The sequence below is a fragment of the Bison bison genome, unplaced genomic scaffold (assembly GCF_000754665.1).
Source record: "Bison bison bison isolate TAMUID 2011002044 unplaced genomic scaffold, Bison_UMD1.0 scf7180017864384, whole genome shotgun sequence".
Taxonomy (NCBI): domain Eukaryota; kingdom Metazoa; phylum Chordata; class Mammalia; order Artiodactyla; family Bovidae; genus Bison; species Bison bison.
Window position 1 is genome coordinate 9,400,681 of NW_011494956.1, and position 12,537 is coordinate 9,413,217.

The window sequence follows — 12,537 nt, forward strand, 5'->3', positions numbered from 1 at the left end:
ATTCTAACTTTATTTCAGCTAGTATTATAAAAATTTCACATACAAAAATCTGGGATTATTTTAATTTTATAGTACATATATTCTCATACCATATAGTAGATATTATGTGAATTTTTGCATACAGTTTGGGAAAGTCAAATGAATACAGATATTTGGGCAAAACACAATACATACACTTAAAAACTGCATGAGTCTAAACTTTTTTTAGTTTTCAATCACAAAAACACTAAATTTTAACAATAATCTCACAGAACTCAGTAATTTTCAACTGATGAAAAATGTTCTTCATCTGAAGGAAACTTCTAGATTTCTGATCAATGTTCTTTTATATAATAATTAATTCTATAAATCATTTTGGACACAGCTGCCTAGCTGATGTAAAAATAAAGGCTGTACTTAATTATCTTCTATTTACAGATGGATTTGTTTTCTCTTTAAAAATTATTTATTATGATCTAGAATGACTCATTCCTTTATTAGTCCATGTTTATAAATTTACAATATCTACAGATGCAGTTTTTAAAATACCTACATACTCATTATGTCTTAACTGGACATGTTTAAAGAAATCCTAAAGTATGCATTATTTGCTATAATCACTGTACTTTTTAGTTTTTATTTATTTTAAAAAATGTTTTCTATAAATTTATAACAAAAAACATACACATAGTTGCATATAAGAATACATTGTTACTGTATTTTTTTTAATGCTTGTTTTAAATAGACAGGGCAGAAGCCATATTACCACCCCCGCACACACGAAAAAAAACCTACAAAACAATCAATAACTTATGGCATGATCCAGAAATTCAAGATAAGCTTGTTGGTAAAGACTTATTAACCAAGCAATTACAGCAAAACGATGTGACTGACACCGCATCTGGATTTACTGCTTGTACAAGTTGTGTTGAGACAAACACCCTTAATTAATGAGAACTTCTCCATATGAGCGATTTGGTTTAATCAGTCATATCAATATAAAAGCATACTTTTTAAATCATAGCACTTGAAAAATAAAGAAAGGAAAAATACTTAAGGAGTTTGTGGTGAACTCCAGGACCAAACAGCTTTAAAAGCATGGCTGCAGATCACCTTAGCCAAAAGAGAATTTATAGGAAGGGGTACCAACACAACTCATTAACTTTGTTTAGGTGGCAAAGAATACAGAGAAAGGACACCAAATGAAGTACGATGATAACCAGAACCAGAAATTAAGGAAGAACATGCTTCAAAAACAGGGAGCAGTCAACAATACCAAAAGCTGCTGAAAGACCATGTAAGAGGAGGACTGAAAAATGACCACCAGACTCAGTAACACAGTAACATTAGTGAGAGCTGTCCATGCATTCCCTCCAACCCATTGTGGGGTCTGAAGGCAGGTTAGAGTAGGTTGAGAAAAGAATAGTTCAAGCCACAGAGGAATGCTGCAAAACAAAACAAACAAACAAAAAAAAAGTATAGAAAAATGCACTCATGAAATATTATTTATCTTGAATGTTTGAAAAGAAAACTGAAAAAAATTAACATTAACAGCAATTAATAAAGCATCTGGGAAATAATTCAAGGTAAGGGGTTAAGTGTTCTTAGCAATTTTTGAATTGTTTTCATAAAAAATCTATCTTACTACTAAGGGAGCTTCTTATTTGAGGGCTAAATTATGTTTCTGCATGTTCCCTAGAACTTTAGCACTGAAAGGAATCCTATCTACTGAAGAATGAGTGAAGTCCTCATGCACAGTTGAAAATCTTCAGGCAACAATAACTTAGCGACTCTTTTGGGTACAAATGCCAATTGGAGCTAGGAAATCAAGTATCTCCCCTGGAGCAGGTAAATCATTTCCTCAACCCTAATCCCTTTCCTTATGGGACAAGCCCAAAACTTTACTCCCCAATCATATCAAATTAGACTGCAGTGGGCTAACCCAAGTCTGCCAAATTTTCCCTCTAAACTGTGGCAGAGAACTGAGTCAGACCTTAGAGGTCTTAGGGTGAGTGGTCCTTTAGGGGTCTAAAGGCCTGACTACGGCCCTTAGCATGACAGGGACATATGGTCAAACAGGCTTAAAGACTGATTTGGCATTTTTTTAGCTGTCAATAAGAAATTAGAGTGGGTTTATGGAGAGAAGCAGAAGGGGGAGACATGTAGTCTCATCAGACATATAAAAGGAATACAATGGAATCTCATCATTAAACAATTTTTTTCTCTTTCCTCTTCATTTTACAAAGTGAATAGTTATTAAAACTAGAGGGGAAACAGAAAACATTAACTATTCACTTTACAAAATAAAAGGGAAAGAAAAAAAACACTATTTAAATAATAAGCACTTATACTCAATGAGCACAATAAACACATGATATAGGGAGAAATGCATCAGTGAGTTTCATTCCTATGTCCCTTCTGCAGTACCTACTGCTGTACTGAGAGAAACTCTATGCAGCATGTATTTTTTATCTGCCATGGCACCAAATGCAGGCCAGCTATTTTATGCAGTGGTCAACCAAAAACAAATAAACCACCCAATATTTTAGTGTACTTTATGAGAAATTAAAAACAATATTTTAGTGTACTTTATGAGAAACCTCAAAAACAATTTTGACTATGTGAACTGTATCTGGTCTGTTAATAGTAAAACCTGCAGCTCCTTTATAACTGCCTGACAACTTTCTAGCTCTCATTGGTCATATTAAAGTTCCTATAATCATACTCCAAGGAGCTCCCTAGGAACTTTCTAACATCCTTCCCTTTTTTCTTTGAGCTAATTTGGTACACTTCAGTGCCTTATACTCAGATTTTCCTAAGTGATTCTCCTAATAATCTGTTGGAGTCTTTTTCTGACCAACAGTACAGAAAAGTGACAGGCAGTAAAACCATATGGTTAGGAATTTAAGAATCAGATAAGCTCTTTATAGGAATCATGGCTCCACCACTTAATAGTTTTGTAACTTTGCAGACATCATTTAACCTCTATGAATCCATTTTCTACATCTATAAAATGGACATAATGCTACCTACAACTCACAATGCTAATCTGAAGATTAAGTTAAATAATATGTTAAATAATATAATTATTTAACTTATATTAAGTTAAATATTTTATTATATTATTTATATTATATAATATATTATTTATATTATATAATATATATTATATTGTATATTAAATTATATTATTAAGTTAAATATATTATTAAATAATATAAGTCCTTAGTACTGTGCACGGTATATGCTGTTCTAATTACTAATGGTAATTATTAGCTTAAATTCCTGCTGAATTCAACCTGTTTCATCGCTTTCTCCTAAGGCTCCACAATTGCTCTTATTTCCATGACATTTTTACAAAATTGTATAAAACTTATGCAAGAAACAAATTTATTAACAAAATAGAATTTGTATGAATCAAGCTGCTTTTCTATCTTTCTCAGACTCACAAGGTTAATTTAATATTCCGAGATCCATCTGGGGGCCAAACAATATTTCCAATGTACACATTAATGTGATCAGTGTTATGCATCCCTCCCAACCACTGAAATACTCTTCCTTCTAAAATTTATTTTAAATAGTGAGCGGATCTTACAAAGTAACTATCATTTAAGACAAAAGAACTGTAAAGGTTAATAACTCAAGGTCATGAAAATTATTCATAGCAAATAAAACATATATAACAATATCTAACAGTTAAATGCTATTTTCAGATTTTCATGTTTTGGACATACCATTAAATATACACCATCAAATAAAAAGTCTGTTTCCCAGTACTGATCTCTAATACTACCTCCAATAAATTATATAAACAGTATTCTACAGAAATAACTAACTTTGGAGAGCTGGGTCCCTTAAATCCTTTAACAAATCACATTAGTCATAAGAAAAACACTGGACTTTAATAAACTACATTTTAAAATAATCCTCAAACTTCCTTTTAGACCAATTATCAAAGTCTTTTCCATATCTTTTTTTGTTACAACTATTAAAGAGAAAAATAAGCACTTCAAAACTTTCGGTCTGCCTTCTGGTAAAGGCATATCAGGGAAATGAACACCTGACTGACTAGCGGTAAACAGACATTTTACATTTGTATAGCTATTAACAGCTTCTGAAATACTCTTAAAGGTATTTCACTTAATTCTCATAGTCATTTGAGTCAACATGGTAACTTTCATTCCCATTTTACAGAAATAAAATTCAAGGTCAGTAAAATAACCACATATGAAAATTAGGACCTACATTTTTACACTTCAAGTTTAAAACCCTTTCCATATCATCACATTGCCTCTCACCTGGATCATTTACCAAATTGTATAACTGGGATAAGAATAAAAGCTATTGTCAGATGTAAAGAAAAGAACATTAAAATGGGATAAAGTGAGGAAAGGAGAAGTTTCAATTATACTTTATACTTAAGAAGGGGTTTTAGCAAACCAATACTTAATTTTTTGAGAATTTAATCAAACAGAATGCTTGAGAGGTTTTGAGGAAACAGAGACACGGGCACTTTATTTGCAAACATCTGTGGGTGTGCGTGCAGTACTTTTTTCTTGCCTTAAACTTCAGTTTGAGTCATAGTGGTAAATTATAACTTCTTTTAAGAGAGGAAGAATTCTGCTTGCAGTTATGCCCTTGGGAAACAATTTCACAATCCTTACCATATTTTATAAATAAACAGGGTTACCAGAAAAAAGAAAAAGGATTCCCTTTAGATAGAAATAACAATTTCGAAGAGCAGCTCACACTTTTCAGAAACAAATACAAAGTTAAGCTACACAGCCAAACATATTTCTTTACTCACACACAGAATCTTTAAGATCTCTCATTTTGGCAAGAGGAAAGACCTCTTATTTAAAGCTAGAGCTTTGAAATGAGTAATGATATCCTTTCAAATAAAAAGAAAGGTGAACAACAGGAAACACGGTGGGTATGAAGGCTCTCCATGGTGGGCTTAGGCATGGTTTGAATGAATAACACTGGCCCAAATCTAGTTTATTCCACAGTAAAGAGAGCATCTGGAAAAGGAAACGGCAATCCACTCCAGTGTTCTTGCCTGGAGAATCCCAGGGACAGGGGAGCCTGGTGGGCTTCTGTCTATGGGGTCACACAGAGTCGGACACGACTGTAGTGACTTAGTAGCAGCAAAGAGAACATCGTGATCAGAACAGATGAAATCACACACTTCTAAGGATTCTCCTCTGAGTTAATAAAACATATCTTTTTCGTTAAAACTTCTTCCTTATCTAAAAAAATTACTAATTTGCTACTGTGACTCAAACAAAAGAACTAAGGCAGGGAAACAAATGTCCTCCTAATATAATCCCCCCAAACACATATACATACATAAATTATTCTTGATTTCATGTGGTAAGGCATTTTCTTCCAGTTATATGTCACCCAGAGATGTATAATGCGTGGTCCCAGAATTTAAAATAAGTATGATAAGTTCTCTCTGTATGAACGAGTATAATCAGTTCATTTTTCATTCCTTTTCTTCCATTACTTATTCCTTAATATTTACCTGAACCTCTGAATTGGAATCAACAGGCTGTAACGAAAACCAAGTTTCTTTGCCACTGTGGTTACACAAGTCTTCTTTTTTGATGGCTACTTTTCCTATAATAAATAAGTAAAACAATGAGGAAACATATTTTCTATAATCATCACCACCATTACATATTTTTTAAAAAAACATTTAAAAATAATTTTTATCTGCTGATAACAAAATCCATTCTTATAAAGCAGTTTCTGTATTTTAAAGAATGAAAAGGTGCCTCATTTTCCTCTACCGCTTGGCTGACCCTTCTCTGTGCCATTTTGAATTAGGGGATTAGACCAAAACTCAGTTGTATTTATATACAATTGCACTTTTTAGTGGAAAAGGCAATGGCACCCCACTCCAGCACTCTTGCCTGGAAAATCCCATGGACGGAGGAGCCTGGTGGGCTGCCATCTATGGGGTCGCACAGAGTCGGACAAGACTGAAGCGACTTAGCAGCAGCAGCACTTTTTAGTACTTATTCAGATTCACTTTTTTACCCAGAGTACACTCAATATAAAAAGCAATGTACAATGATTGTCCAATGACAGAGCAAACTAATCCTCCCAATTCTTTAACACTGTGAATAGACTATGTGTTTTGTCTAAACAGACATATCTGCACTTAATAAGAGTTTATAAGCTCCAATTAAGAGAACAGAAAATAACAATATCATATAGTCATTAATAATTTTGAAAACTGACTTGAAATTATGAGATTAAAATAATTTTACTGAAAATTTGGTTTTATCAAAACACTGTAAACACTGCTTATGTTGCTTCAATGCATTTAAAAAAAAAAAATCAAAGCAGTTCCCTAAAGAGTTTCTATGTCTCAGAAACAGACACAGAGCAATGAACAAAGTAGTATGAGAGGAAGAAACAGAAATGTTCTTATTATAATGAAGTATTTGCCATGTTGGTTACAAAGCATTTCCTTCCTCAATTCAAGTTTTAAGAAGGAGATAGTTTTGCATATGACTGACAATTTATTCCAACATTCAACACAAAAACGTCAACAAAGGATATACGTTAAAGTAAAAAATAGCTCACTTTCTTTGATTTTACCAAATAAAAATTTTCATTTTAAGTGCCCAAATTATACTTCATATCCTTTCACTTTATGACCTAGCTTGGTCTTTCAGTTCAACATTTGAAAACTTACGGAAAACAGTAAAAAAAAAAAAAAAAAAAAAGTTTTCTGTCAAGATATATCAATTTTAGTGTATCAAGTGAAAAGAAAAGACATAACAAGAAAGCAAACACAGAAAAACTGTCTTTAAAATTTTATTCTGGAATTAGATTAGTAGTAATGGTTGCACAACTCTATGAATATACTTAAAACCACGGAACTGCATGCTTTAAAAGGGTAAATTCTATGGCATGTATATAGCACATCAATAAAGCTATTAATTAAAAAGTAATCATATAGACCCTATTGGACAATTTCCGGGATTTTTAGTTTTATACATAATTTATGAATATGTATGTAAGTGTACATATGCATGCATGTACAATACATCCAAACATTACTAAAGCAAGCCCTCAACTTAAAAAAAGGCTTTTTAGGGGGCTCCCTGGTGGCTCAGCAGTAAAGAATCCATCTGCAATGCAGGAGCCGCAGGAAGACACAGGTTTGATCCCTAGGTTGGGAAGAATCCCTGGAGGGCACGGCAACTCACGCCCATTAAAAAAAAAAAAAAAAAAGTTTTTTGGGAAATGTACTGGTTTGATGGATTCATTTACTCATTCAACAAATAATCACAAAGACACTATATTTTAAATGGTAAGCTGATTTTCAGAATTCTTCAACTAAAGGCTGCTGCTGCTGCTAAGTCGCTTCAGTTGTGTCTGACTCTGTGCAACGCCATAGATGGCAGCCCACCAGGCTCCCCTGCCCCTGGGATTCTCCAGGCAAGAACACTGGAGTGGGCTGCCATTTCCTTCTCCAACGCATGAAAGTGAAAAGTGAAAAGTGAAGTCGCTCCGTCGTGTCCGACTCTTTACAATCCCATGGACTGCAGCCCACCAGGCTCCTCTGTCCATGGGATTTTCCAGGCAAGAGTACTACTTAACCAATAATGCTTCTAAAAACTAGAGTAGAAATCTAAGAAATACCTGTTCTATTCATGACTCACAACACAGATCACTGGAAACACATCTTTGTTACAAGTGCCTAACCAAAAGTTAGTTCAAAGGTTAAAAAAAAAAAAGCCCAGAAGAGAGGACCCTCTTCTCTTACTTCATGTCTCATGTGTCCATGGTACCCACTGTCATAAAAGAATTGAATGGCTCATATCCCCTGGGAGAAAAACCCTTTTCTGACTAGCTGTATAAATAAGCCATTTGTTTTTAAGTTGAGAAAAACCTGCAATTTTATTGCCAGCTCTTACTCTTATCAAGTTCCTTTTAAGACATCAATTTGTAAAATGTGAAGATTTGGTTGCAAGAGACTAGTCAGTCCAAAGAAGCAGGGAAGAGCACAGGATCTCAAGAAGTCAAAGAAACTGACAAAGCACGACAGAAAAAGAAAAATATTTGAAGTCATTAGGTATTAGGATACCAGCCAACACATTCAGCATTTCATTGGGCAATATAACACTTGAAAAAGAAATGTCATCAGCCTTAGGGAATCAAACAGGATAGAGAGGAGTTATGAAGGGAAGGAGGGAAGGTAAATAAATGAATGAATGAATGAGAAAGGTTGGAGGGTAAAGGAGAAGGGAACTCAGGGAAGGAAGAAAAGAGCAGGGAAGGGAGGAACAAGTTTCTGAAATACAAGTAAGACCCAAAAAATCGTTCCTCATTCTTGTTGTGAGCTATCCTTAAACAGGTTATATGGCAGCTATTAAATACAAAATGTAAGCAGCCTGATTATAGTGGAATGAGCACCGAACTGAAAAGAAAAGCCAAAATTTATTGAATATCTACCAGGGAGTAAACATTCTTACACATTTTGTTTAATCTTCATAACAATCTTGAGGGTAGATGGTGTATTACAGATGAGGAAAGCTGAATGATACTAAAAACCCGCACACGAATGAGTGCTAGAGCCCGATTTCAAAACCAAGGCACTCCTGTTCAGGTTTCTTCCAACGACACTAATTCTCAGCCGACTGTCAATTCTGTTACTTATTAGCTGTGTAATCTTGGGTGATTTATTTAAACTCTATATCTCATTTACCTCCTCTGTAACAACTTTCAGTTCCAGTGATCTTAAAAACTTATTCTGTGCATCCTCATGGTCTCCAACAGCATTTTAATGTTTACTATTTTAAACAAAGGTAACTCATTATTTCACTAGCTATGAGATCAGCAACATCAAAAATAAATAACTCCCAATGCTTCACACAAGATATGTCTGGAAACCATGTTTCTTGACACAACTTTGAGGAACTGGGCTCTTTTGAAAATAACTTTTATCCAGTCCTATTCTCTTTCTGACAGCAAATTTATGTCTTTGGCAAACACTGTTTATTTAAGGAAGTATATGGTAAAATCATGTATAAATTATGGAGTAGTCATTTCAACAGTTGCTTAAACTGGGAAATATCTCTTAGGAATAGAACTTTTGATTAAACATTTGCTTGGCTCTAAAACTCAAAAAAATAAAATAAAAATAATTAACCAGTCAACGCAGGAACCAAATACAAAACACATTATTTAAAGGTACTATTTCATTTCCCCACTATACTGACAAACTCATAGACAGAAAAAGTTTAGACCACATATACACACATATTTATATACCAGATGCTGTATCAGTTTCTTAAAATCAGACAAGGAGAGGAAATACAAAAAGAAATGAAGGAACTGTGGACACAGAAACCATCCTTGTTGGTCTCTAAGTAAAAAAATATATAAATATTCTTAGCTTTCCAGTACCACTTCTAGGCAGCATTTTCTTACCATCTGTAAAAACTCTGTTCTACTAGGGCCCCGTTTTTAGATACAACATATTCTTAGAAATTTCATCCTGATACAGATCACCAACTGGCAACATCCTGATGGCCTGGTTCCTACTTGATTATTAGTAGAAATGATGAAACAGTAGATAAATGTAGGGATAAGTGTGACTGCCTATACAAGATGAAAAAGAACCAGAGGACTAAACAGATTCTGGCAGCATCAATAACAGCAACTCAGTCAATGGCAACACTTAGGTACCTTAGTGTACAGGGTTTAGATGATTCCTTTTGGTTTCTGTGGCAGACTGGTATATTAGTAATGGCTTTCAAAAAATCATACTTCCCTGTCTATGCCACTGTGTCGTCTCCTCCAGCACTGACTCTGAGTTTGGCTATGCCATTACTTTTGCCAATGGATACCAGCAAACGTAAATGCAAGTAGTCTTAATAAACATCTGCAGTAGGACTTGCCCTCAACATTATGTGGAGGGGGAGCACATGGCCAGCACCAGCCATCAGACACATGGATCAGATCACTCAGCCCAGTCAATTTCCCAAGTAACTGCATATTAGTGACTCCAGGGAAGACCAGCAGAAGAACCACCCACTGAGCTTGGCCCAAACTGATGACCTGCAGGACCATGAGCAAATACAGGATTGCTAAATTAAGCCACTAAGTATTAGGGTGATTTGTTATGTAGCAATAGATAACTGATACAGTTCCTATGCAAACAGACACAGAAGTGTAGCCTTAAGCTATTTAAACAGTAGGTTTGACCTAAGAGCTAAGTAAGTGCCAGCAGAAATGACAATTCTAATGTTGAAAAACACATTAGCTGTCTTAAACCCAACCTCATTTAATAGGTGAACAAGGCTATGAAGGTACAGTGATTTGCTTAAGCTCACAAAGCCAGTGAGTGATAGAGTCATAAATGGAATTCAGGTCTCTGATATCCTAGTGAAATTCTCTTACAACATTCTGAATCAAGAGGTAAGAAATACAAGTTAACCAGTCTACCATGGTTCAATTGTTTGAGCCTAGATCCCTCTGAAAACTAAAATAATTAGAAAATATACATTAGAAGGTAAAATGTATATGTTTAATATTACTAGGATCCTTACTGGAAATGGAATTTTTTGTTAACAAAAAGTTTTTCTCTTCTCTTCTCCCTTTTTAAGGGAAGAAGACACTATATCATAGGACAACACATCACACAATAAAAGACTTTCAAAGCCTTACTTTTACAATTTCCTATCTTTTTCTAACATGGTTCCTCGGTCTCAAGTTTTCAATTAATCTATAATCAGTTTTCATCCTAACTGTTCTGGCATATAAAGGTTTCTAATACAAAAAATTATGCCTCATATTAATAACAGTTATCACTTCCAGGAAGGGGACTGGGGGGGGGGTCAGTGACCAAAATTAATTGTCTGTAATATTATAACTAAAAATTTTCTTTTACAAAAAGAAAAATATTCTTTTTTTTTTTTTAAAGGAATAACAACTTATTCAGAAAGGCGGCAAACTGAGAAGATGGCAGACTAGTATCTCAAAATAACATCTAATCAGGGTTGAGATGCCAGTTTCTTTTTTTTAATTAAATACAGCACAGGCGTCTCAGTGCACTGGCTTCTGTTGTGGAGCTGGAGCACAGGCTTTAGAGTCTGTGGGCTCAGCAGCTGAGGCACACGTGCTTAGTTGCTCTGAGGCACGTGGGATCTCCCAGGACCAGGGATGGAACCCATGTCCCCTGCTATGGCAGGCAGGTTCTTGAGTACTGGACCACCAGAAAAGTTCTCCATGTATTATCAAACAATTAAAAATAAAAAACAAACAAGTTCTTAAAGCTATCCAACCAGTACACGTTTTTAGATCTTCTTAAGTTTAAAAGATGGTTCTCTCAATTCTAGCTCAAATTTAATTCCCAGAAAATGCTATGGTACTATTTAGCCTACAACTGGGCAAAGACTTGTAAAATAAGTGAAAATATCAAGATTACCTTCCAATTTTAAAGGCTACATATGTACTTTACTTTAATAAAAGAAAAAACAAAAATTTCTACATTTAGTAAAGATTTTTTTTTTTTTTTTTACAGTTGCTACAGCAAGTTATGACCTTCTGATACCACTCCACGAAGGACTGATTTTTACTTTAAAAATTAAAAAACAAAACAAAACAAGCAATGTTTGGAAATAATTATAAACCTCAACTAAAGGCCTTTTCAACAAATACTATATGATGACTATGAGTAAATAGATGATGAAAATTACAAAACATTTCCTTAAAAAGTCAGAGTAGTCAATTAAAGATACACACTCTCTCGTGTTGCTAATAATCACCAAAAGCCTCTATCAAATCTTGTTTTCCCATTAAGAGATCTCCTTGCTTTCCCTCCTCTCTCTCTTCCAATCTTCCTGATACACTTCATCAATCTTCACTAAGGCCTCATTTCCCCTATTAAGCCTCCAGAAGTGCTCCTAGGGCAATTTCATTCATTCCAACAGAGGCTTCAAGTTTCACATAATGCTAATGATTCTCAATATCACATCTCCAAACATCAAATTCAGATCTTTTCTGTGAGCTTCAGGTCTGTGTTTCCAACAATCAACAAACATGTCCACCAAGATGCTCCCCAGGTAATGCAAGTTTAACCTGTTTGTAACCAAAGTCATCCTCTCCCTTTCTCATCCTGAATGCTCTTTATCTCAGTTAATGACAGCAATTAAAACAAGCTTATTTTTAACTCTTTCCTTTCTTATATCCCCCCTTTATCTCCTCAGTCCCTAAATCCCATGTGAAGCTATTCCTGTGAAGGACATTCCCTCATCTGCATTTCCACTGCCACTGCCCTATTCATCTCATCTGATAACAGCCTCCTTGATGGCCTCCTTGCCTCTAATCTCTCTCTATTCTAAAACATAAACCATACATGATATATTTAAACCAGATTTTTCATACTTTAAAAATATGTGTATATATAGTTATATATATGTATACACATTTTAAATATGTTATCTATGGACACTGAGTTTATTATTGTTCAGACCATAGGAAGTTGTTAAAATACACAAGTATATTCATATATACAGTTATACATAATTTTTA

At 34.5% G+C, this 12,537-nt stretch overlaps 1 protein-coding gene across 5 annotated transcripts in view; it reads right to left on the minus strand.

The window, feature by feature from the left end:
- Nucleotides 1-12,537, minus strand: part of RASA2 (RAS p21 protein activator 2) — a 117,037-nt gene that overhangs the window by 80,105 nt on the left and 24,395 nt on the right. For all 5 annotated transcript variants that reach the window (XM_010858182.1, XM_010858180.1, XM_010858183.1 and 2 more), the window contains one exon: nucleotides 5,507-5,601. In XM_010858182.1, coding sequence (XP_010856484.1) covers nucleotides 5,507-5,601 — 95 coding nt within the window. The remainder of the gene's footprint in view (nucleotides 1-5,506; nucleotides 5,602-12,537) is intronic.